At 37.0% G+C, this 25260-nt stretch overlaps 1 protein-coding gene and 1 long non-coding RNA gene across 4 annotated transcripts in view; one reads left to right on the top strand and one right to left on the bottom strand.

The window, feature by feature from the left end:
- Positions 1-25260, bottom strand: part of LOC119075225 — a 126098-nt gene that overhangs the window by 4852 nt on the left and 95986 nt on the right. For 2 of the 3 annotated variants that reach the window (XM_037181613.1, XM_037181614.1), the window contains 2 exons: positions 5853-5888; positions 2454-2603 (listed from right to left, as the gene is read on the bottom strand). In XM_037181613.1, coding sequence (XP_037037508.1) covers positions 2454-2603; positions 5853-5888 — 186 coding nt within the window. The remainder of the gene's footprint in view (positions 1-2453; positions 2604-5852; positions 5889-25260) is intronic. The other variant, XM_037181616.1, reaches the window with a different exon arrangement.
- Positions 1204-19012, top strand: LOC119075226. Its single transcript, XR_005087339.1, has 3 exons — positions 1204-1468; positions 10535-10538; positions 19001-19012. It is a non-coding gene; the product is annotated as an uncharacterized LOC119075226 (long non-coding RNA).

Genomic DNA, 25260 nt, shown 5'->3' with positions numbered 1-25260 from the left:
AAGAGACAACGCTGCGTGTATTCCGGGGACTTTGGGACCGGATAGAGTAGATGATTTTTATATGTTGTAACCTTCGATTTTTGAAAAGATCGTTTTTTTAAGAGCTGCGTCATTGTGAGCAGTCACTTTTTTTGGCATATTTAAAGACATTTCGATATACAACGACGATGAACATTTTGATTGTTTGTATCTTACTCAAGCATACAGGCACGGAAGCAAAATTGTCTTATTAATTTTAAGCAAAGTACTAAGTGGAAATGGAACTGTAAGCACACAAATAAATAAAATAAATAAAAACAGATCAACGGGCAACACACAAGAACTGTAGGTAGACTCTACCACTACGCAATGATATTGTAACTTTACATTCCCAAGATTCGTGGTGCCAATATTTTTAAATTTAGTTGACAAAGGCAAGAAAATACTTTGAGGATTTCCATGGAAACTTCATTTATTTATTTAAGATTTTCTGAAAAAATTGAAAAATTCCTTTCGCATTTTTTGATACACGGTGGGGTTGAACAAAACTTAAATAGAGTCGCGACACCACCTCTGATTTTTTTTCATGTTCTTATTGAGGTACTCGAGTACTATAAGGAACCACATTCAGTTCGCGGATCCATCCAGCCGTTTCGGAGAACCGGCACTCATGGCCGTGCAGGATCGACGAGTCAATTTCAATACAGATTGTTATCACAACGGATAGAGGGAAAATTCGACATCTTGGAATGATGATATGTCCAAGACGAAGAAAGTTTCAAACTATTTCAATGGCGATATTGGTAGAGGATTCCATGCGCTATTAAAAGCCGAGAATGGATTTTACAATATTTGTGTGAACTGTAAAATATTTATTTGGAAAATTTTTATTTTCACCATCCTCGGCGAAACTTGGACTCATCTGTAATACACAGGTTGACCCTGTCAGCAACAAAACAATATTGCCTGATCAGCCTGTAGTCTAAGCTTTACAACGATACCACACTTGCCATACCAGCCTCACAACAAGTATCTGTTGCGACATTTTGTTTGTAGCAAGGTACTCTACGACGAAATTTTCAATTTATCATCCATCTTCAAGTGCCCGTTCCTTTAGAATGAGTGGAATTGTTATGCATTCGTCATTAATAAGTGGTTTAAGTTATTTAAAGCATTGATGTCTTGGACATATCACCATTCAAAGATGTCGAATTTTTGCTGGCTGTAGCTACATGGTGAAGTTGTCGAGGGAAGCCATTTCAACACGAATTAGCTTAGAATTAGTCCCTCTATCCGTTGTGATAACAATCTGTATTCAAATTGACTCGTCGGTCCCGCACGGCCATGAGTGCCGGTTTTCCAAAACGGCTGGATGGATCCGCGAACTGAATGTGGTTCCATATAGTACTCGAGTCCCTCAATAAGAACATGAAAAAAAATCAGAGGTGGTGTCGCGACTCTATTTAAGTTTTGTTCAACCCCACCGTGAGTATATGGGATATACTAGACTTCATTTCAAGCCAATACAATGAAAAATCGCTGAGGATGCTCATTGACAAAACACAAAATTTGTACTTTGATGTCTCACAGTTACGACATTTTCATCCCGAAGATATTTTTATTAGAAGGTTTTAAGGAATAATTATGAAGTAGTCGAACATTTACTAGGCCATACAAGCGAAAAGCATAAATAGAAGTAAGTTGTTACTACAATGACAGATTAACTACAAAAATTCCACTTTTCTATTCTTTTTTTTTCGACCAGTTGGATCAGTTAGTCGGAAAAATATTTGTTTTTTGATGATTTCTTTGAACCAAAATCTTTTTTCGAAAAAGCAAAAGCATTAAACCGCACAAAAAAGTTTTCCTTTTAGAGGAAAAATTGGTTTGTGAGTCATAACCGAAAACAGTAGAAAAAAAAACAAGAAACATTTGTTTGAAAGAAAAAAACAAAGTTCGAATGGAATTTATGTTTGTCCACCCCTCGGTCATAACTTAACCCCCTTAACCCACTTGGAGAAACCTGTGCAGATTGTGAAACCTGTGATTTATGTTATCTGCACAGGTTTCTCCAAGTGGGTTAAGTTATGACTCACTAACCAATTTTTCCTTTGAAAGTACCACATTTTTGTGGTAAACTTAAAAAAAAGATTTGTTCCAGTGAAATCATTAAAAAACGAATACTTTTCCGCTTGCTGCTTTCACTCTTTTACTATAAGCACGTAGCTGTTAATGTGTAGGAGTATGTATAAGGTGATATACTAGCAAACTTCGTCACAAAATCGTTAGTCGATGGCTATAAGTACAATCTACTGATTCTTAATTTCACAAATTTCTCATGCCACAATTTACAACCATTCAGTTACAGCGTAAGCGTTACAAATTTAATTGAAATAAAAACGAAAGTTAAGGGAAAAATATTTGATCTTTTTTTTGGGTTTTCTCCCAAAAAAATTAACGATTTTCGGACTCACTGAGCCTATGTATAGGACTAAATCTGACCAGGCTAACGGCATGGTCCTGTAAATCGTAATTTCGACGACGATCTCGCTCTCTTGCCAACTTCGCGCGTCGTCGAAGACAACATATTACTAGTAAAGCTAATAGTGGAAAACCAAGTATACCTGGAAAGAAAACGGATTTTTATAAAATTTCAGAAATGCCAAAACTGCCGTGTTTGAGTACGGTAGTTATATTCATTACGATGTTCAGTGTTTTCTAGGTAAAATATGTCAACCGGTTCGATCAAATTAAGAGGCGTCGATTCTTTGCTGAAAAGCATACATTTGGGAGTTTTTTTAATACTGGATTTTAGTTTAGGGGCCGTTCATAAATTACGTAACGCAAAAGAGGGGGGAGGGGTATCAGTCTAGCGTTACACAGCATTACAGGGGGGAGGGGGGGGGGTCTGACAGTAACGTTACGTCACGCAACATATTTCGTACTAAAAAGTCTGTGCAGCGAATCGAGTTTCAAATACATGGTTTGTAACATAAAAACATAGCTAACGCCGACCCGTACGAAACACCTATTCGTATCAAAAGCCTTTAATGTGAAACTCTTCATTTCTCTTACTTCATTTTCTCCTCTGCTGAAAGACTATTCTCCCTTTAAAATCACTTACATTATCCACTCTTTGCCTTGTTATCATATACAACTAAATTGCCGGAGGCAATATAGACAGCCCCGTACGAAGACAAATTTCATAAATTCCTATTTAAACAGCTATATACCGCTATATTTAACTATATTTCACTATAAATAAACATTTCACAGATAAATATATGCTATTATATAGCTCTATATGCCTGTATATAGCTCAATATAGCTGTATATAGGTATATTTAGATGTCCGTATATGGAATCCCTGAAACCCCACACACATAACAAATTATTTCCATGTTAACAGAAACTCTCTAAGTACCATTTTCCCCAAGATATATCACTTTTATTAAAATCCAATATGGCCACCGGCAGCCATTTTGTTAGGAAACCGGAAATAGTACCGACGCTTTACATTCGTTAATACCTTTCAAACAAAAAAAAATTCATGAAATTCGGTCAAAATTTACTCGAGATATTGTCAAAATACACCACGTTCACTGTACTTCCGAGTAGCCAGATAAGAGCTCACTCCAAGAGACCTAGCTCACGCTCCGGAGAACATAATTTCAAAAACTTTTTTTTCCCTGATTGGTACGGTCAATACCTATCTAATAAAGCTAAAACAGACGAAATATGTTCAAATGTGGCCGACCTACAAGCAAAAACTGCTTGCCGCCCTGTGCCTGTTCCACACCAAGGGGTCTAACTCACGAGTCGGTCATCCGATTTCCATAAACTTTTTTTTTGTCGATCGGTATTGTAAATACCTTTTATTTGACGTATCACTTACAAGTTTAACGTTTAAATGTCCGGAGATATCTTCGAAAAACCGTAAAGCACTTATTGGGCCACAGCTCGGGAGGGGTCGATCCAAAATCACTCATCTTCGAACTTAGCCTGTCTTTTAACATTACCAAACGGGAAAAAAAAAAGAATTTTCAAAATCGGATGCGTTTTACTCAAGTTATCGTGCAGACAGACAGACGGACAGACATTTTTTTTGTCGCGGATTTGGCATCTCTAGACAACCACAATAGGTTTCCCCTTACTCAGGGAGTCCAATTCGACGTGTTACAAACGTATGCGTAAACCTATAAGACCCCAGTACTTCGTACGGGTCTAAAAATCGGCGCCTTTCTCTATGCTACGTATGAAGTATTCCGAAGCAGCAAAAGGGCAAAATCAACATAACGGTGGTATACGACCAGCTCTCACTTATGGTTCAAAATGTTGGCCTATGCACGAAATAGTCCAGGCCCTTGTGTCGTAAAAAAGGGCTCCGTGCGCCTTAAGTTCTTTAACATTTTTCTTTGTTCCATGTTGTTTGCCACGAAAAGTTGTGGAACAAAAATTTTTTCCGGAAAATGGAAAATCGTTTTTCCGACCGGAAAAGCCATTCACATGAAAACCTTCAAAGTCGAATACCTCCGAAAATGCAATATTTTTTTTTGCAAAATTTCTTCTTCTTTTAAATTTTTCTATTCTGGAAAGTATGGCTCATTACCGATATTTCATGGAAGAACTTTTTTTTGGAGGAGTTGGAATGAAGTCGTTATTAGGGTTCACCTAAAAAGTGTCCCGTAAAATTCATCAACTTTGAAGCCATTTTCCCTGGCCATTTCCAATTTATTTTTCATAAAAGTGGTGTCATTCGAAAGCTACATTCAAGTACTTCTGACTTCAGCCGGCCGGGCATGATCCATGTTCGGGAGCCTGAGATATGACCTGGGAAAGTCATGTATGTCCGTCCATATAAGGATTTTTCAAGTTTTTTCTAGATCAATAAAAGATAGGTAACTATAATTTGGGATACTAATTCCAGCGTTTCTTGCACATACACTTCGTCACTACTTCCCATCTCCTTGATTTCGGTTCAAGGATTATGGGAAGTTCCATATTTGGGATGTTATTGATGGTTTTCCCTATGAAAATATTTATTTACTTTACGAAAGCATTTTCGTGTGACATAACTATTTTATTGGTCCCGTTCCAGGATGAAATAATTTTTGTGACTGTTTATGGAGTAACCCATCCAAAATAATGTCGAATCCTTACGTTTCAAGCTCTTCTTTATTCTAGACACTAGACAGACATTTCTCACGTTTTTGGCAATTTTTTCGGCTTACATTTGAACTTTTAACAAGTTTGAAGACACCAGAGGTCAGTTCCTAAAAATAAGTCACGTCTTCATGGTCCACTGTCTTCCCTACCCTAGAACTATAGGTTTCCTGGTTCTTAGAAAGTTTCAACAAGACGAGACAAGACAAGACTTCACATTGAATTACTAAATTGCCAGTCGTGGGTTCGAAATTCAAACGCAACACATAGCATAACATGTTCAGATTGTTGCCCACAATAACAACATTTGAATCGGTAATTTGGTTTGCGTCTCCAATTTAGTACCTATAACGTCTCTCTGTCCTGCTTGTAAGTCTCGTTTGTAAATGTCATTCAGTCGGTTGGGCGAAAGCCTGTGACGGTGTTGTGTTGTCTTTTTTTACAGTTGTGTGACACACTGTCAAGTTTCAGTACCACCCTTGAGTACCACTCATGCTTGAAGTGCGTTGTCGAAAGACATATATCTTAAAGTGGCTTCATTTTGTATTTAAATGGCTGTACTGTAAAAGTGGAAAACTCTCCGCCTTATGACTGCATGACTCCATAATAATGAGCTGTTCGTATTGGATGAATATAACTACACGACCCGGCATTGTTTCGAATTCCTTTTTATTTTCTTTCATTTCTTTCTTCAAAACAATTAAACTTACAGGAAACAATAGGTATCACAATTGATTCGGGCGAAACTGAAAAGAGAAAGAAAAAAATTATTAATTTTTGTTTGTTCTTCTCGTCTGTTTAACCAAAGTTTATTTATTATTCCCTTTGCTCAAAGATTGATATTTTCTTGTGCTCCAAACTTTACGATAAAAAAAATGGTTTTACTTCAGAATTTTTCTACTTTTCTGCTGATGCAGCAGAGTTCTCATTTTTCTACGTTCAAACATACTTCAAGAGGTATAAACAAATTAGAAACTCTTTTGAACTATACTTATACGTTGCTTCCATAAATATTTCCGTTTTTTTCGTAAGCACTCAGCTTCTTATACATATATATAGTTTTTGCAGGGAGGATGCGGATGACATAATATGCACTATATAAAATACCATTGCATGCTTCCACAACGAAAATAGTCATTCCTGCAACTGCGCTGGGAAAACTGAACTTTTTCATGCGTGATTTGGTACGGTCTTCTTCTTCTTCTTCTTCTTCTTCTTCATCTTCTTCTTCTTCTTCTTTTTCAGCCTGTTTCTATCCACTGCCAACTTCTTTCCATTTCGTACGATCCATTGCCATTTGTTGCCAGTTTGTACCTGCAATATTCATAATTCCGTTTGTCCATCTCTCTGGTGGTCTACCTATAGCTCGTCTTTTATATGGTCGCCAGTTCATGATCTTTTTGGTCCAACGTTCGTCTGTCCTTCTTGCAATATGTCCCGCCCAGCTCCATTTCAGAGATGCTATTCTTTCCATGACATCAACGACCCGGGTTTGTTGTCGAATCCATTGATTCGTCATTCTGTCTCTGAGTGTTATTCCAAGCATACTCCGTTCCATGGCTCTTTGTGTCACTCTCAATTTATCTTCGGATGCTTTCGTTAAAGTTAACGTTTCCGCGCTCCATAGGTGAGCACTGGAAGGACACAAGTGTCGAAAATTTTGCGTTTGAAAATGAGTCTGAGTCTTCCGAACGCTGCCCATGCAAGACCAATCCTACGTCTTATTTCTGCAGTCTGGTTGTCCAGACCTAACTTCAGTTTATGTCCTAGATATACATAGCTGTCGACTCGTTCAATGACAGACAAGTGTCACCAATTTTGATTTCTCTATCGCCCCCGATGTTGGTCATGACTTTTGTTTTCGATAAGTTCATCTTGAGGCCAACTTTGCTGCTATCGGTACAATGTCATCAGCGAAGCGGAGATTGCTCAGGTACTCTCCATTTATCTTTATTCCCATTTTACTCCAGTTTAACTTCCCAAAAACACTCTGCAGAATCGCCGTGAATAATTTCGGTGAAATGGTGTCACCCTGCCTTACACCTCGGCCGATTCTGAATTTCTCCGTGCTCTTATGAAGTACATGAATACGTGAAGTAGCATTTTTGTACACACATCGAATTGTGTTGGAGTACCTTGAGTCTACTCTACATTCGTCTAATGCGTCCAATATCGACCATGTTTCCACTGAAGTCTATGAATAGCAAGACTATGTCGATGTTGTATTCACGACACTTCTCAATAAGCGTTCTCATCACCTGCAAATGGTCGTTTGTGCTGAAACCAGATCTGAAAGCAGCTTGTTCAACAGGTTGGTAGAAGTCGAACTTGTTAGTGTTCCTCTTCGTAATGATTTTCATAAACAACTTGTAGAGTGTTGACAATAGGCTTATGGGTCGGTAATTTTCCAGCTTTGTTATGTCTCCTTTTTTATGCAGCAATGTAATTACCACACGGTGGTCCTGAACAATAAAGAAGTTTTATGAAAATGTACCCAAAAAATGATTAGTGTTCTGGATGGGGCGACCCCTCAGGACCTCTAATCAGGTATTCTTAGTTGTTGGTCACAAAAAACGTATAAGAGCTATATAAAAAGAGGTACAAAAACGACGTAATTTTCAAAAATATTTCGTGAGATAACTGAAAATCGCATTTTTAGAAAATGTTTCTTATGTGAGAACTTCTTTCTTGTTCAGGACCACCGTGTTGGGTGGCGATCGAGTGGTCCTTTTTCTCTACTTTTTACTTTTCGTCACTAGTTGTGAAATGGATTTACTTTTCATCGCTCCTTTTGAACCATTAACCGTAAATCAAAATTCTGCCCTGAGCAAATTTCGAACCCCTGACACCAACACCCAATGCTTATCGAGCAACTCCACTAACCATTCGGCTATTGAGCTATATAATCGCAGTGAACCAATTTTTTAAGCATACATAAATGCAGTTACTTGATCATATAGATCATACTTCGTTCATACAGAAGAATGTATGTTAAACGTTGTATGCAACACGAGCGAAGCGACTACAACTTTTCGCAACTAGTTACATAAATTACCGATTTAGGTGGAACATTTTTCACTGTTAAGTGTACTTAACTCAGTAGAAAGTTTTGAAAAGTCTCGTTTTTATGGAATTATTAACTCTGACTAAAGTCGTCTTTGACCAACAAATTTAACAGTAGAACTTACTTTTTTACTTTTCTTATCTTGTTGTATAAATAACTACCCACACGATACTCTTTCCACTCTGACGTCATGTAAAGTGCAAATATTTTTCTCGTCTCGTTTTTAAAAAGAATTTCGTAAGTTCGAGTTGGCGAAATGTTGTAATAGTTTTGTAATAAAAATTCCGATCTATTAGACTAATGAACTAATGTATGCCAGTCTACACATTAATGTGTCGTCGCTTTTTGCATTAAAACTTTTGCACTTCTCAGAATTTCTGTATCGTTTAAACGAAGAAAAAAAAATTATGAAATAGTTAGGCGGACGGCGGACCCGATAACAGCGAAGTAGAAAAATATTAAAATACAGACGTTTACTGGCACAAAAATGTGTACAACTCGGTTAGATTGAATATCTATTCGACTCCTTGGATGTCCCATGCGAAAGCTGATCATTACATGACAATCCGACCTTTCCAAAAGTGATCCATTACATGAAAATTTGCGTGAATTCCATTTCATTTATTTCTGTTTGTTTAAAGTTATTACAAAAAAAGCATCTGCGTACAGTCTCGGAATTATAAGAAGTAACAATTACAATCCAATCGACGCTATTCATTCCACATGCATTACCAACGTTACGACATTTACGTATGTATATTTATTATCAGTCAAAAAACCCTTAAAGGGTAAATGTGACGCAAGTCCTTTATTTTACTTACAAAATAACTGATATCGCTGAGGGTGACGCATTGTGCGTCGTACGCAAATCCATCAAAAAATCCGATAGAAGTTAAGTGGTGCCAGAGGAATCATCTGTCATTCCCAAATTTAGGAACCAACCTTGGAACATGGAACATCATGTCGAAAATAACCCAAATTTTCCAACTTTTGCAAATTCCATTCTTATTTTTGGTCCATTATTAGCCTACAAGCAAAATTTCAGGAAAAGCTATAGAAACATTTAGGAGTTGCTGGATCCACTTTTCCATAGGAACTAACTAAGTAACTAACTAACTAACATAGACGATTTGCATTATCTGAAAATACGAAATTTTGCTTATTTTCATACAAACATCAATCTTTCGATATCTCGGCCAATTTTGAAGCTGCAGTAACGTGCGATAGCTCGTTGAATTCGTATGGATTACTAGATTCCAAATATCCTAGTTTGGGGGTCGTTGGAGTTAAGGGGGATAAGTCAAAAAGTTGCTGTAAATATGCTCTGTTTGGTAAAACATTTTTGGTAGTGGACTTGCGTCACGCCCGCTTACTAACGTGCGGGCATGATAAAGTGTAAATCGCATGCGGAATGAATAACGTCGATTGGATTGTAACTGTTGAGCATGTAACTTCTTATAATTCTCCCATCGTAGTTCTAGGGTGATGAAATCAATTTAAAAGAGCTACGAATTCTATTAAGTCAGTTAACTGTCACAATTGACAGGCAATAAACCATAATATGCGGCGACGTAATTCATTAATTCGGAAACAACTTTGTGATAAATTCTTAAAAGTTGACGAAATTCTGCAATTCAAGAATTTTAAAGAATTTAAATTTAGTTTCTGATATACTCGTTCGACTGAAACATATTCCGGACTGAAAAAACTCGTATAAAAGGATAATCAACGATTTTGTGATTTATTTTAATTTGACGTTTAAAACGTTACTTTGACAGTTGGAATTGTCCGAATTTTTAGCGTAACTGTCACCTGTATGGTGTGGTAAATTTAAGTAATTGAAAAGCGGTGTGTCACCTGCGTATTGTATTCTGCGTGACATCCCAAAACCCTGGCTGGTGTAGGTGGTGAATATCCTTTGATGTCGTTACACAATCCTAATTGATTTATTTTGTTATAAAATGAAGTTGCTGCTGCTGTATGTTGTCGACCTAAAGTCTAGAATTCTCCCATATTTTCAACCGTAAAATACGTGATTCGGTCGATGTAATGCACGTTCATTGTACAATGTTGAAATAAATTCGACTTACATAACACAGTTAAGTGGTGACCCAGCCTTAGCTGTATTAAACAATTCTTTTCTCTTTTATTTCTGTTCGTTAAGCTGCGGACAATGCTTAAACTTGTTAATAAAATTGTCACAGAAACTTCCTTCTCGACACTGACGGTATAAGTAGAAATTATTTTTCTCTTGTTGAACAATGAAATCAGAGGAGAAAGGAAAAACTTACCGAAACGTCGAAAGAATGTGTAAGCTTTAATCATGAGAAAAGTTTCGTTTTAATTGGCAGCAAATGGAATCATATTCAATAGTCGACATGCAAGCCGGATCCCTTTCGAGCTATTGTGTCTGCCATGTGTTTAACGTTTATTTCACAGTTGTTAAATTTAATGACCTTGGGGGTAAAAAGCTTGAAATTCCTTCTGTAACATTTTCAGATCTCCAACACACCTCCTACAATTCTTAAACCAACTAGCCAAAATTAACCGTACTTTAATTCATGAAGTTAGTCGACTACACAGACAGAAATATGGACGAGAACTTATTCTTTTAGGGATTAGCAGTACGCGACCGAATCTTCTTTGGAATGAAAATTTAATTCCCTCAGGAGATTACTAGAAGGATTACATTTTAATCTTTCGAGACCGTAATTGAAAATCCAAAAAAAAAAAAATTAGTTGTAGTGACTTCTGGTACTGGTATTATTAGTAAGTGGTATTTTACACCCTTTGAACATAAACAAATCCAAGGAAATTTTCAATAATTCCAATAAGAAACCTGTATTGGTTTTCTCGTCATTACAATGTTTTACAGATGAGACCTATGTCAGAATGAATGTTGACAGTGTCGCTAGGACAATTTGCGAAAAAACCAAATGTTGTACTGCATTTTCGTCCGAAAACTAAGTATTTTTTGTAAAATATTTTGTTTTCAATAAGATACAATATGGCGTCTGTCAGCCATTTTGTTGGAAATTTTGTCCGGCATGAACACCTGTGATATTTGATCTTAATTCACCTTCTAAATGAAAAGAATCAGAAAGATCCGGTTGAAAATATTTGATTTTCAAGCAAAATATTCAAATTTGTAGTATATTTTAGGGAAAACTCGGAAAATTCGTATGAAAATCGGAAAAATGGAAAATCCCTGACATGCTAAACTCGAGACCAATACCATTAATTTGAGCTATCACACGCCACTCACTGACGCACAGAACTCCGTAAATAACACAAAAAGCATGTATCTGTACATGAAAAATAATCCGCGAAAATGGGTGGAAAATTGCATGTAGATTCGCAGCCAAAAAAGTTAGAAAATCAGATTTTTTTTAAATTGTGCAAAATGAGACGTAGAACATTATTGCCGAACAAAGTTTTACTCCAAAAGTTTCAGTTGAAAAAATATTTAACTTTAAACTTAAAAATGAGAGTCAACTTTCGAGAAAAACTGAAAAATCTCTAGGAAATTTGGAAAATCGCGGAAAATTTTTCAAGCCAAAATAAACTTTGGACTTTCACAAGGTATCCTACGTGTCACACAGCCGGAGAAATCACTCGACAAAGACACATCTGCAATTGAACTTTGAAGAGACGAGGTAGAGCCCAGACTGGAGAGCCGCCAAATTTCAGCCGCCGAAACGACCCGCCGCCGGAGATTTTGGTCGGCTATTTGCAGCTAGCCGCCGTAAGCCGCCGCCAGAGGTTTAGGTCGGCGGCTGGTGTACATTTTATCCATAAAAGACAAAAAGATGACACTAACGAACAAAATTAAATTCATTTTTTAGGACAATACAGTCACTTGAGAATGTACCCGTACTTTTAATGTCCCTTGCGATGCCTATCTTTAAGATATTTTCTACTTTGATTTTCGTAAATTTTTTATTTTTTCTTCAAAACGACATTCAAAGAAAAATTGAGAAATTTAAGAAAATTTTCAAGAATTTGTAGAAATATTGTCGATGGACATGGTCTTTTGTTTGTGAAAATCCTATTTTTATGAAAATCGTGAAAATTGCGAAAATTCGATTCGTAAAAGATGTAAAACTTCATGAAAAGCTCAAAAATTCGTTAAAAGCGCGAAAACTTGTGAACAGAGCAAAGAATCGTGAAAAGGGTGAAAACTCGTTAAAAACAAGGCATCAGAACAGTCGGAGCGTTTGCTGCGACTTAGCCCCGTACGACCCGTAATCCTATTTCGTCCGTAACCATAATACGTCCGTAGCCGTAATACGCCCGGAACCCTAATACGTCTACAACCCTCTAATGCGTATGTTACCAAAATGCAAGTGAAGTTGGGCATGGTCAAATTTACTGAAAGTGTTCATTTTTAAAATTGCGCATAGCGCAATTACGAAAGCCCGTACGAAGTACCTCTCAAATAAAACCAACAATTTACGGCATTATTTTAGAAACCCAAAATTTTTTGCCAACTTTCCATTGGGTATTCAATTATCTCTCAAATGAAACAAAAACTAGCAAAATCGGATGAGATTTACTCGATTTATGTGCAAAAAACACTTAGGGCCGAGTAGCGGCCTTAGTCCAAGGGCCCAAATTTGAAACTTTTTTCGCCATCATTCTATTCGGTATTCAATTACCTTCCATAAAAAACTAAATCTAGCAAAATCGGATGAGATTTACTCGATTTATGTGCAAAAAACACTTAGGGCCGACTAGCGGTCTTAGTCCAAGGGCCCAAATTTGAAACTTTTTTTGCCATCATTCTATTCGGCATTCAATTATCTCTCAAATAAAACAAAATCTAGCAAAATCGGATGAGATTTACTCGATTTATGTGCAAAAAACACTTAGGGCCGAGTACCGGCCTTAGTCCAAGGGCCCAAATTTGAAACTTTTTTCGCCACGTTCTTTTTGGTATTCAATTACCTTCCATAAAAAACTAAATCTAGCAAAATCGGATGAGATTTACTCGATTTATGTGCAAAAAACACTAAGGGCTGAGTAGCGGCCTTAGTCCAAAGGGCCCAAATTTGAAACTTTTTTTGCCATCATTCTATTCGGCATTCAATTATCTCTCAAATAAAACAAAATCTAGCAAAATCGGATGAGATTTACTCGATTTATGAGCAAAAAACACTTAGGGCCGAGTAGCGGCCTTAGTCCAAGGGCCCAAATTTGAAACTTTTTTCGACACGTTCTTTTCGGTATTCAATTACCTTCCATAAAAAACTAAATCTGGCAAAATCAGAGTAACGAGTAACGACCTTTGAGCCCTTCCAACAAGCTCGCGTTGCATCCTACACAAAAACAATGTTCAGCAACTTTGTTCTACTCGTCAATACCTTTCATTTGATATATCACAAGCAGCTATTGCGTGCGTATTTCGGTAGATATCACGGGTCACGGACGGACGGACGGACGGACGGACGGATGGACGGACGGACGGACGGACGGACGGACATTTTTTTTATTGCGGATTCGTCATCTATGAACATAACCAAATGCCCCTTACTGTCTGCTTCCAATTCGACGTGTTACAAACGGCATATTAATCTTATAAGCCCCCAGTACTTCGTACGGGGCTAAAAAAATTGCAAAAATCGTGAAAAATTCAAAAATTTGTCATTCAGCCACCGCCAGCCGACCGTTTTGGTCGGCGGCTAGGCCCAGTCGCCGCCTGAACTTTTTTAAAGGCTAAGCCGTACTTAGCTGCCGCCGCCGACCTTTTTTTGAACGGCTAGACGTCGCCGGCGTTTATTTTTCGGCTCTACACTCTGGTGGAGCCGAGAACGGCCGAAAATTTTGTCTCTTCTTCTAGAACCTATTTTTTCAATGCCCCCAACAATCTCCAATCACTCGATTTGCCCAACCCGCTCGGTAAACGTTTCCATAGGACAAAACCCTTATCGACTCAACTAAAGAAAAGTGTTCTCTATCCCTCTCTCTCGCTTCTAAATGTCTCTTAAAACTCCCACAATTTGTTCCATTGTTTGGACAACTTTCCCTCGTCGTGTCCACATTTTTCAAGTAAAGCCCAAAACTAATCAATTCCACAAAATCTTGCTCTCACCACATTCATCGTTAGAAGCACCATTTTACGAGTGGGAGGCCTTGCATTTATAATTACTTTTTCACATCATATCCGAATCTCACTATTGTATGTCAGTAATTTACATGCAAATGAAGCGTGTTCATTGAACGGTTTTTTTTCCTTCTTTGTCTTTCGAAATATGGATCCGCGGAGCCGTAATAATTCCTATAAATACATCCAGAACGGTAATTAACTTTGTTAATTGGAAAGTTTTGCGCTCATTAAAGGCGTGACAAATTCTCTTATTAACAATGTAAACTCAACAAAGACACATTATCGCTGGGTGACTATTTTGATGACGTTAGCATTCTGTTTCGCTACTCTTGTAAATGCTTTGTTCATTTCGATTGCTTTATCCATAGAGTTATACTCGAGAGATGGCATGGTGGCGCTGTCATTTTTAAACATGTCTGGGTGCCCATGTAATTTTTGGGTGCCGATTTAGCATCAGCGCCACAATGCCACCTCTCGAGTGTAACTCTATGGCTTTATCCGTATTCGTATAAGTTATATTGAATGTTGCGTGCTTATCGGATACGATTTATGTTATAAATCAATGTCGATATCGACGGGTGTGGGCAACGCACTTCAAGCATTAGTGGTACTCTAAATAAAGTACTGAAACTGGACAGTGCCTCACTCATGCTTGTAGCGCTTCGGTATAGACCTGTTCCATATGCAGGTGCAAAGTGCAGTTTACTGTCAAACGAGATCCGCAAAGCCATAACGTCAACGCTTTCCCATTCATTTTGTCAACATTTTGTTTGGTTATGTTGTCTGTGGGTGATGTTGGATATTTCGATGTTACACTTGGAACAGACCTATTACGTCATCGATTGAAGATTTGTTGTGACCTTTGCATGCACAAAAAGTTCCCGGTAAGCGACGATCTCAGGCGATTGTCCTGCACAAGACTCCCTCAACAGTACTTGTACAAAATTGCACTGTATGTCATAACATGCAATTCACAACCTGTCAGCATATAAATTATCAATTATCCTCCCTCCTGCATAAAAATAGAAGTAAAGAGTTGGATGGAGAGTACAATTTTGCATAAGCGATTGATCAGGCTTAATGATGCATGTATGTTCTCCTCTGATTTCCAATATTCGGCAATTAAAACTGCATTGCGCCAGCTCTAGAAGTAATAATACTCGATTGCAAATGGTAGCGACATATTAAACCAAACTGAATTGGTAAATCTAAAGTTTAGATAGTAAATCAAGAGTGTATCCTCTCGTTCGTTACGTAAACAGACATACCCCCAACCCAGAAACCTATATAGACTGAATCATTAAAACCGATTCTAAGCAATTCTGTGACGGAATCGAGCTCTTTCGCACTAGTGTGAACCAAGTGACGAAAATAGAAAATTCCAACAAGATGAACGTTTTGCTGCCAGTGCGAAGCGTGTTGGAATTTCCTATTTTCTTCCACGGGTGAACACAACGGTTTTAATATGCGCGAGATGTTTACAGTTTACATCATGAAAGACTAAAGTGCAATGCACGAAACGCACTACACTCCGTTCACTCACCATTGAAGCTATAATAATGGAAGGAAATTCACACTTTACCGACAACCAACGTGTCAACGTCAATAGACTCAACGTCTCAACGTCTTGCTATTCATAGACTTCGAAAAAGCTTTCGATTCAGTGGAAACATGGTCGATATTGGACGCATTAGACGAATGTAGAGTAGACTCAAGGTACTCCAACACAATTCGATATGTGCACAAAAATGCTACTTCATGTATTCATGTACTTCATAAGAGCACGGAGAAATTCAGAATCAGCCGAGGTGTAAGGCAGGGTGACACCATTTCACCGAAATTATTCATGGCGATTCTGCAGAGTGTTTTTAGGAAGTTAAACTGGAGTAAAATGGGAATAAAGATAAATGGAGAGTACCTGAGCAATTTCCGCTTCGCTGATAACATTGTACCGATAGCAGCGAATCTAGGTCAGGCTCAGCTTATGCTACAACAGTTAAGTGAAGAGGCGAGCAAAGTTGGCCTCAAGATGAGCTTATCGAAAACAAAAGTCATGACCAACATCGGGGACGATAGAGAAATCAAAATTGGTGACACTGTCATCGCTCGGAAAACTCAGACTAATTTTCAAAAGCAAAATGAATAATTGTCTGAAACGCAAAGTTTTCGACACTTGTGTCCTTCCAGTGCTCACTTATGGAGCGGAAACGTTGACTTTAACGAAAGCATCCGAAGATAAATTGAGAGTGACACAAAGAGCCATGGAACGGAGTATGCTTGGAATAACACTCAGAGACAGAATGACGAATCAATGGATTCGACAACAAACCAGGGTCGTTGATGTCATGGAAAGAATAGCATCTCTGAAATGGAGCTGGGCGGGACATATTGCAAGAAGGACAGACGAACGTTGGACCAAAAAGATCATGAACTGGCGACCATATAAAAGACGAGCTATAGGTAGACAGACCTCCAGAGAGATGGACAAACGGAATTAAGAATATTGCAGGTACAAACTGGCAGCAAATGGCAATGGATCGTACGAAATGGAAAGAAGTTGGAGAGGCCTACATCCAGCAGTGGATAGAAACAGGCTGAAAAAGAAGAAGAAGAAGAACGTCTCAACAGGCAGTGAATACTCTCAATGGTAAGAGAATCATAAGAAAAATATATCAAATTTTTACGTTAAAAAAATTAAATTACATTTTTCTTATGATTCACTTAACATGCACATGCATGCGGATAAGATTAGTATTGAAAGTATTTTGTCACTGCCTGTTGAGACGAGGTAAATGTTACGGATTTTTGTTGTCGTTAACATTTACATTGTACTACAGTCTCTCAGGATTGAATAAGAGGAAATCGTATAATGTTTTGATACAGAAACAGCTCAGTCCGTCACAGTTAGAATGTTGTATGTAACAATAATCGTATATTGTCATACTATTGCACACGATGTTTTGTCGACCTCGGCTTCGTCTCGGGTCGTCAATCGACATCTAGTGCTGTAAAAATACTTTCATACGATTCGTGTTGCTAAAATAACTATGACCCAATTCTCCGATGCAAAGTTGAATTATAATACGCAACGAAATTATCCCCACATACACACACACACCAAATTATGTTTATTGTGTTTGCCCCCAATCCCCCATATTCAAGAAATGAATTTATGTTTGGTGTATCAGTAGATAAATATGCCATTTTATTAGAGCGAATAATTCAACAAACCCAATAAATTAAGAGGGACTGGTACTTTGGCTATACCAAAATGAAAATAAGTTATAACTTTGAGGGATTTGCTTTAAGTGATTTAAGCATTTATCATGCGTTTTCTTTTATAGCATTTTATTATACCCAGAAGCAATGTTTTTCACCATTTTTTTTCTGCTTCTCGTTCTCTTCTCGTTGTATACTAGTAACGGTTACGAAAACTTGTTTGACTTCGGAAGTCGTTATCCTGATAACATATTACGATTTTTTTTTTGTTGCTGCTACTTCTGTATGCTGTATAATGCCTTTTTTATAATGGACAATTTACTGCTGAACATTTGGGGCAACAACAATAATTTATGCAAAGATTTCGTCTGGACTGAATCGGTACATTTTTCGATTCAAAACGTAAGTGCGCCAAAAATTCAAATAATGTTGACGGACAATAGATCAGCACAATGCTGAAAATCTCGCATGGATACGTTTTCCGTCATTCTTCAACGACCTGGGCCTTTAGTCTTACTGGCCATTAAGAGAGCGACCCTTTCACTCTTTCCCTTGAATGTACAGGATGACGAAAAGGTCATAAATGAGCGTGCTTCACTCATATAGGATGTATACTTAGCCTGACCATCGAAAGCAACGCATGCAGCACAAACAAAATTGTGATTTACGTAAGATGTGATGCGCATACGTTTCATATCTTTCATATTAATGTCACACAAATGTATATCCCGGAAAAAACTCTTTCAGAGCAAAGTTGGACGCAGTCTACAGTCTATATGTGTGATAAATTCTAAAACAAGTGATATCGCTAGAGGTGACGCTGTCAGCGTCGTTACGCAAAATTGAATTTCACAGCCAATTAATTGAAATTAGCTGGCCTAGTTTTCCAAACCATTCGACAATCCATTTTTTCATAAAAAATTTTAACCAACAGAATTTTGACTGAAAAATTTTCAACAAAAAATGTACAAAAAAATTTCGACACAGAACGAAATTCGAAAATTTGACGAAAACCGAAAATTTGACGAAAACCGTAAATTTGACGAAATTCGAAAATTTGACGAAATTCGAAAATTTGACAAAATTTGAAAATTTGACGAAATTCGAAAATTTGACTAAATTTGAGAATTTGACGAAAATCGAAAATTTGACAAAATTTGAAAATTTGGAGAAATTTGAAAATTTGAAGAAATTTGAAAATTTGAAAAAATTTGAAAATTTGAAGAAATTTGAAAATTTGAAGAAATTTGAAAATTTGAAAAAATTTGAAAATTTGAAGAAATTTGAAAATTTGAAGAAATTTGAAAATTTGAAGAAATTTGAAAATTTGAAGAAATTCGAAAATTTGACGAAAATCGAAAATTTGACGAAAATCGAAAATTTGACGAAATTTGAAAATTTGACGAAGAAAGTAACTCTCTATCTTTCATAACCCAAAAAAATATTAGTTCTTTCATCCTACGCTCGAGTAGCTAAAAATTTGGTCACTCTGACCACTCTAGCTCAACCGAATCTGCACCAATGTTTCTAATTATTTGTTTGTTCGATTCGTGTGGCGAATACCTTTCATTTGATGGGTCTCACGCCTCAGTAGGTTTAAATACAGCTGAGCGACAGCCGAAAACGCGTTCTCGACCCTCGAAAACCACACTCAGAAACCACTTCGAGGACAATAAAACAAAATTCTGGTTTTTCCTGGGGTAATGGCGTATCACATTTTCATTTTTATGTCCACCCTGAGGCTCCTGCAAAATTTCATGGAGATTTGCTGACTAGTTTCCGAGATCAATAGATAGATAGATAGATAGATAGATAGATAGATAGATAGATAGATAGAAACATACAGAGTAAGTTGAAGGATTTTGATTGTTTGGAAAAAGTCAATTTGGAGCGTTTTCTACGAATAATGACCAATTTCAAAACGATGTATCTCCGGCAATTTTAAACCTACATAGTCGAGTGATAGCTCGTTTTACTCGTATTTGAAGCGAGAATATGATAGAATAGGTTTTGTGGGGATATAGTCTAAAGGGAAGAAACTGAAATGTTCGGCTGCCGCGTCTCAAAAAAATTTCTTCGTTCTTTTTTTGGAAGGTAAACTGCGTCAAGTCCTCCGCTATCGCTCCGGACATGATACGTTGTTAAGGAAATCCTCAAACTCATTGAAAATATTCAAAAAATCCTTTAAATCCTATCGCTCCGGACATGATGACAGACTCTCGGTTCCTGTACGTGTGATAGTCTTCAATTAATGACATTTATACCGTCCTATTATCTTGTTCTGTAATATGTAAGCCCTCAGCCGAAATGGTTCCGTTGCTAGTGGCTAGAGCACGATAAATTAATGGATTAAGGAAGTCATAGCAGACCCGAATTATGCAGGAAATGCAGCCGACTGAATTATTAACATCTAAAGTGCACACATCAACAGGAGAATAGAAGCGCCATAAGCAAAACTAACATTTGGTTTCATTGCGGTAACAGAATTTGTTTAAACTATAACTCTGCTTAACTTTGCATTAAAACAATACTTTCGGTAGGATTAGCTTTCATAAATGCATTTTTGTTATAACTATTAAATTCACACAGTCTGATTTTCACGTAAACACATCCAGCACAAATTCATATATGTTTAACAACGTCCCACTCCTCCACCCCATTGTACAGCAATAATTTCATGTTTTCGTCAGCTGAAGCTATTATTTAATCTTTGAATAGAACACATTGTTCATTATATACAGTTGCTTGCTTTCGCTTCCGCTCTCCCTCCAAATCCCATTTCTGTCATTCAATTCAATCATAACAAAATTTTGAATGTCTTTCACCACACACACAATAAGTCATGCATGAACCGAATCGGAGAAAGAGTTCATTCAATGCGATGCGAGGATGGAACGGATGGAGTTGGTTGTGTGGCTGGTAGTATGAGTGTGTGTTGTAGTAGCGAAAATCATATCAATTCGTATCTTGTTTCTGTTTTGCCGCTGACATTTCGAACGATTATGATTTTGTTGTTCAAATATGGTTTATTTAAAACATCGATCCATATCAATTGGATGGTAAGAGCGGTTTGATATTCAACTGAAGAATGGTTTTTAGTTGTATATATTTACATACACAGCTTATGGGAGGAATAATTAAAAGGTTTTCGTTGCCTGGAGCTGGGGGCCAATATTCACACACGAAATGGAAGCCCTCCTATTGAGAAACTACAATCATAATGATTCTAAGATATTTTTCATGTGTCGGGGCCGAAAATGAGGGAGTTTCGAGATTTTTCTCGGGTTTTCGACCCATGAAATTTTTTTTGTGTATCTGTTTTGGACGATTGATTTTAGGCACTTTCGCATGTAGCCCTCACTTCGTTCGGGCTACAACTCGCGAAATTGCCTAAAAACAATCGTCCAAAACAGATTCACAAATAACTTTCCACGCTTCCCTGTATGAAAATGACGCTACGTTCAAAAGACCTCCGCACTTTCCATTTTGAATTTCGACCGCACTTACGGCGTAAATTTGGTCTCTTTTGAAGTGAATCTGCGTCGCATGTGGCAGATAAATTTTCTTCCTGAGCATCTGCCACTTTGCGACGCAGATTTTTTTGGTTAAATTTTGGTTGTTTCCAGTCAAATTTTTTTTGGTAAAAATTATTTGGCAGATGACGAGAAAAACTAAGCCAGCTTGTTTGAACTAATTGGGTGTAAAATTTAATTTTTGCGTAACGAAGCTGAAAGCGTCAACTCTAGCGATATCATTCATTTTAGAAATTGTTCTTCAAAGACTGCGTCACACTTTTCTCTAAGAGATTTTTGTTGGGATATCAGTCGTTTTAGAAGTGCTTTATAGAAAATTTGACGAAATAATGAATATTTGACGAAATTCGAAAATTTGACGAAAATTGAAAATTTGACGAAATTGGAAAATTTGACGAAGAAAGTAACTCTATCTGCAACCATTCAAGAAATAGCTCTAAAACCCTAATTGACCCACCCATTTCCAACTTTTGACATTTTTTGCATATGCCCCTCTGTTGTACTCGCAGAACTCTGAGACTTTGCCGAAGAAAGTAACACTCTATCTCTCATAATCGCAAAAATATTAGTCCTTTCATCCTATGCTCGAGTAGCTCAAAATTTGGTCACTCTGACCACTCTAGCTCAACCGAATCTGCACCAATGTTTCTAATTATTTTTTTGTTCGATTCGTGAATACCTTTCATTTGATGGGTCTCACGCCTCAGTAGGTTTAAATACAGCTGAGCTACAGCCAGGGGCGGATTAAGGTTTCCAGCGCCACTGGCAAACGGAATCTAAGCGCCAATTTTTCTATTTGAAATTCGTATATAAATAAACGAACACTACTGCTTGTTCAAGACGAACGTAACGTTACGGAGAGTATTGAAATGGATGATAGTGTTAAGATAGAAGTGGGATAAATGTAATTGCGAGCGCAGCGAGCAAGATAATTTTCAAAAATAATATATCACTACAAAATTTCTGATGCATCTGAAAAGAAAATGCTGTTTTGATTATTGTGGTATTAGCACTGAGTGAAAAGTTAAAAACTTTTTCTTTTTCATTTTTTCACTTCTTAATGCGCTCTGGTATTATTTTCGAGTAGTCAGCTTTCCTCAAACAAATCGAGGGCAATATTTATAAAGAAGGGCATATCCCCGATATCTCAGAAACTACTGAACTTTTTTTCCCTGAAAGGTAGTGAAAAATTTTGAATTTTGAATCCGACATAAATTTTAGGGAAATTAGCATTATTCGGCGTATTCTCTTGAGATATTTCAGTTTTTCGACAATATTTTCGGAACCATATGGCGGTAAGGCTCGGAAGCCTGAAGCAGGCCACCTGAACCTGAGTTGACCTGAAACCTGTTTTATTCAATTTTGACCTGACAACCTAATTTTGGAAAAACCTGAATTGACCTGAAGAATAAATATGCCAGAACATAGAATTTAGCTTTTTCACTATGTAAAAGCTGCCTTAAAGATCTCTGAGATATCGGAGATATGCCCTTTAGTGATGTTGCCCTCAACACTCCATTCTGAACTAGTTCACTAGGTCCTCCTTTTTTGCCACTTTACATGATATAAAAGAAGAACTATAGTTCTAAATATTTCATTTTAGACTTTTCGTAGCTCTTTTGAATTGATTTCGTCACACCAGAGTTTTGTTTTTGTAATTTTACCTTTAAAACTGAAATAAATGAAATGAAATGACCATTCATGTTTCCTGGCAAAATAATTTCCATTTGTAAATGTTCGAACATGCGAAACGAAATTTTCCCTTTTAACTCATGGACTTGTCAAAATAAAAATTGGGAACCACTTGCGTACTGTGCTTTACGAGATTATACAATGTGTATAGTTCATTCGTAAACTCTTTATAGGTTTGTGACAGATTACGAGCGCCGAAAGCAAAATTTTTTTAAATTTCAGTTTGAAACTAATAAACAATTTCTCTTCAGACAATAATTGTCCATTCATTGACTGAGCTCAGCGCCATGGGCACGGTACCGAATTTCCCATAGGGTAATCCGCCACTGGCTACAGCCGAAAACACGTTCCAAACCCTCGAAAACCACACTCAGAAACCACTTCGAGGCCAATAAAACAAAATTCTGGTTTTTCCTGAGGTAATGGCGTATCACAATTTCATTTTTATGCCCACCCTGAGGTTCCTGCAAAATTTCATGGAGATTGGCTGACTAGTTTCCGAGATCGACCGTCGACCGTTTTACTCGTATTTGAAGCGAGAATATGATAGAATAGGTTTTGTGGTGATAAAGTCTAAAGGGCAGAAACTGAAATGTTCGGCTATACATAGTTGCCGCGTGTCAAAAAAATTTCTTCGTTCTTTTTTTGGAAGGTAGACTGTGTCAAGTCCTCTGCTATCGCTCCGGACAACGTATCATTTGTTAAGGAAATCCTCAAACTCATTGAAAATATTCAAAAAATCCTTTAAATTTTAAGAAAATCCTTAAAAATCACGTAAAAATACTTGAAAATTGACAAAAACCTCTCAAACCCTAAGATTCTCATAAAATTTTTGAAAATCCCTTAACGCCAAAAATACATGTTTATCTGTCGCATATGGCGCATGTGGGTAGCAGAGAAATGTTAAGTTGGTACTCATGCGGCGAGATAGAAGGAACATATGAATGACAGCTGGCATATATGGGAGAGAATGCGAGAGAATTTCATACGAAATTGATTAAATTCTCTCCCATAGGCCGGATGAAATAACGATTTCATATAAAAAAAACTCATCTCTCAATGATTTTCATTAATTTATAGATACAGCTTTTGACATTAGACCATACTTTGTGTATACATTCGTTGATTCCTTCTATCTCGTCGCAAGTGTACCAACTTAACATATCTTTGATGGGTAGCTGGTTTTTCAGTTGGAAACCGCGACTAAATAGTTTTTGACATGTCTAGGGTTAAAAAGATGAAAAGTAGAGTGTTCGTGTTAATTCTGTTGATATGAGATGTGTGTGGAGTGCACTCCATGCATGGAGGCGTAAAAACAACAACCAAGCAAAATGTTTTTTAAGGATCATTTCACCGATTCCTTTCTTTCATTTCAACGGTGCTTATTCTCAATTTCAACTCGTAAAAAATTTCTTTATTTTTTTTTGCGTTTTATACTTCTTTGGAAACATCGTAAAGATTTTCGAAACAAATTTTACGATTTCCTATCAATCAATCGCATTCGAAAATATTCTTTTCGAAACAACATGCCGAACATACATATCTTAAGATATGGATGTTATTTATGTGGCAGTTGTAGGCACTCTCTTTTTGATTTATGACAATTTAATGGAAGAGGCTTATCTTCCAAGTTTTAAAAGGCTCCGCTGATTTAATAAAATAAAATAAAACAGAAGTGTGTGTACGCCTAAAACTTTGCATTGGGAATAGATCATCTTCAAGTACGGTTGAAATGCCATCCACGTAAAAAAACATCTCATGCAAATGAATGAATGAAACGAACATTTAAATGAAACTAAAGTTAGGTTATGTTTTGAAGTGCCGTAACTTGTAGACGATATTCATCCTTTCATAATGTAGTTGTTTCATATTGAGCCGTCGAACGCGGATAGCAACCAAATGACCTCAAAAGAGATTGGTGTATTTCTTTAACTTTTACTTACTCTAGTAGATTTAATGTACCTTTGAGGGGGATAGCGACTTCGCATCGAAAAAGTCAGTCGACTACAGTTACTGGAGTCACACTCGTCCAAAATGAAAGAAAACGGTATAAAATGTTCGATTTCGGCTCAGTTAAAACTAACTGGTCTCGAGGTCAATGCCAAAATGACAGAAGACACACATTTAAAATTCTTACTTAGAAAATTCGAACTTTGAATTTCAATTTGATTCATAAATTTTTGATATTAGAGGACGCCAGCTTTTTTGGACAAAAACGATAATGTCCAACAATAACAAATTCCCAACAATAATACCCCGTCAAAGATGGCGACCATGTGTATGCACAAGTCAATTTTCTATTTATTTTTGATTTTAATTCTAAAAGTTCGTCCGGATCTATATTTTATCACAGCAATCCGTTGATCTAATTCGTAGCATTTCTAGCATATTCTAAGAGTGCAATTTTTGACCAGTTACTTTTCACTAATCTGTGAGTCACTCGTCCAAATGAGAGGAATTACATACAAATTTAAACTGTGCTTACGGGACATCCTTCACAATAC

This window comes from Bradysia coprophila, unplaced genomic scaffold, assembly GCF_014529535.1.
Source record: "Bradysia coprophila strain Holo2 unplaced genomic scaffold, BU_Bcop_v1 contig_193, whole genome shotgun sequence".
Lineage (NCBI taxonomy): Eukaryota > Metazoa > Arthropoda > Insecta > Diptera > Sciaridae > Bradysia > Bradysia coprophila.
Note: the sequence above shows the minus strand (reverse complement) of the source record. Positions and strands in the feature narration are given on the sequence as shown.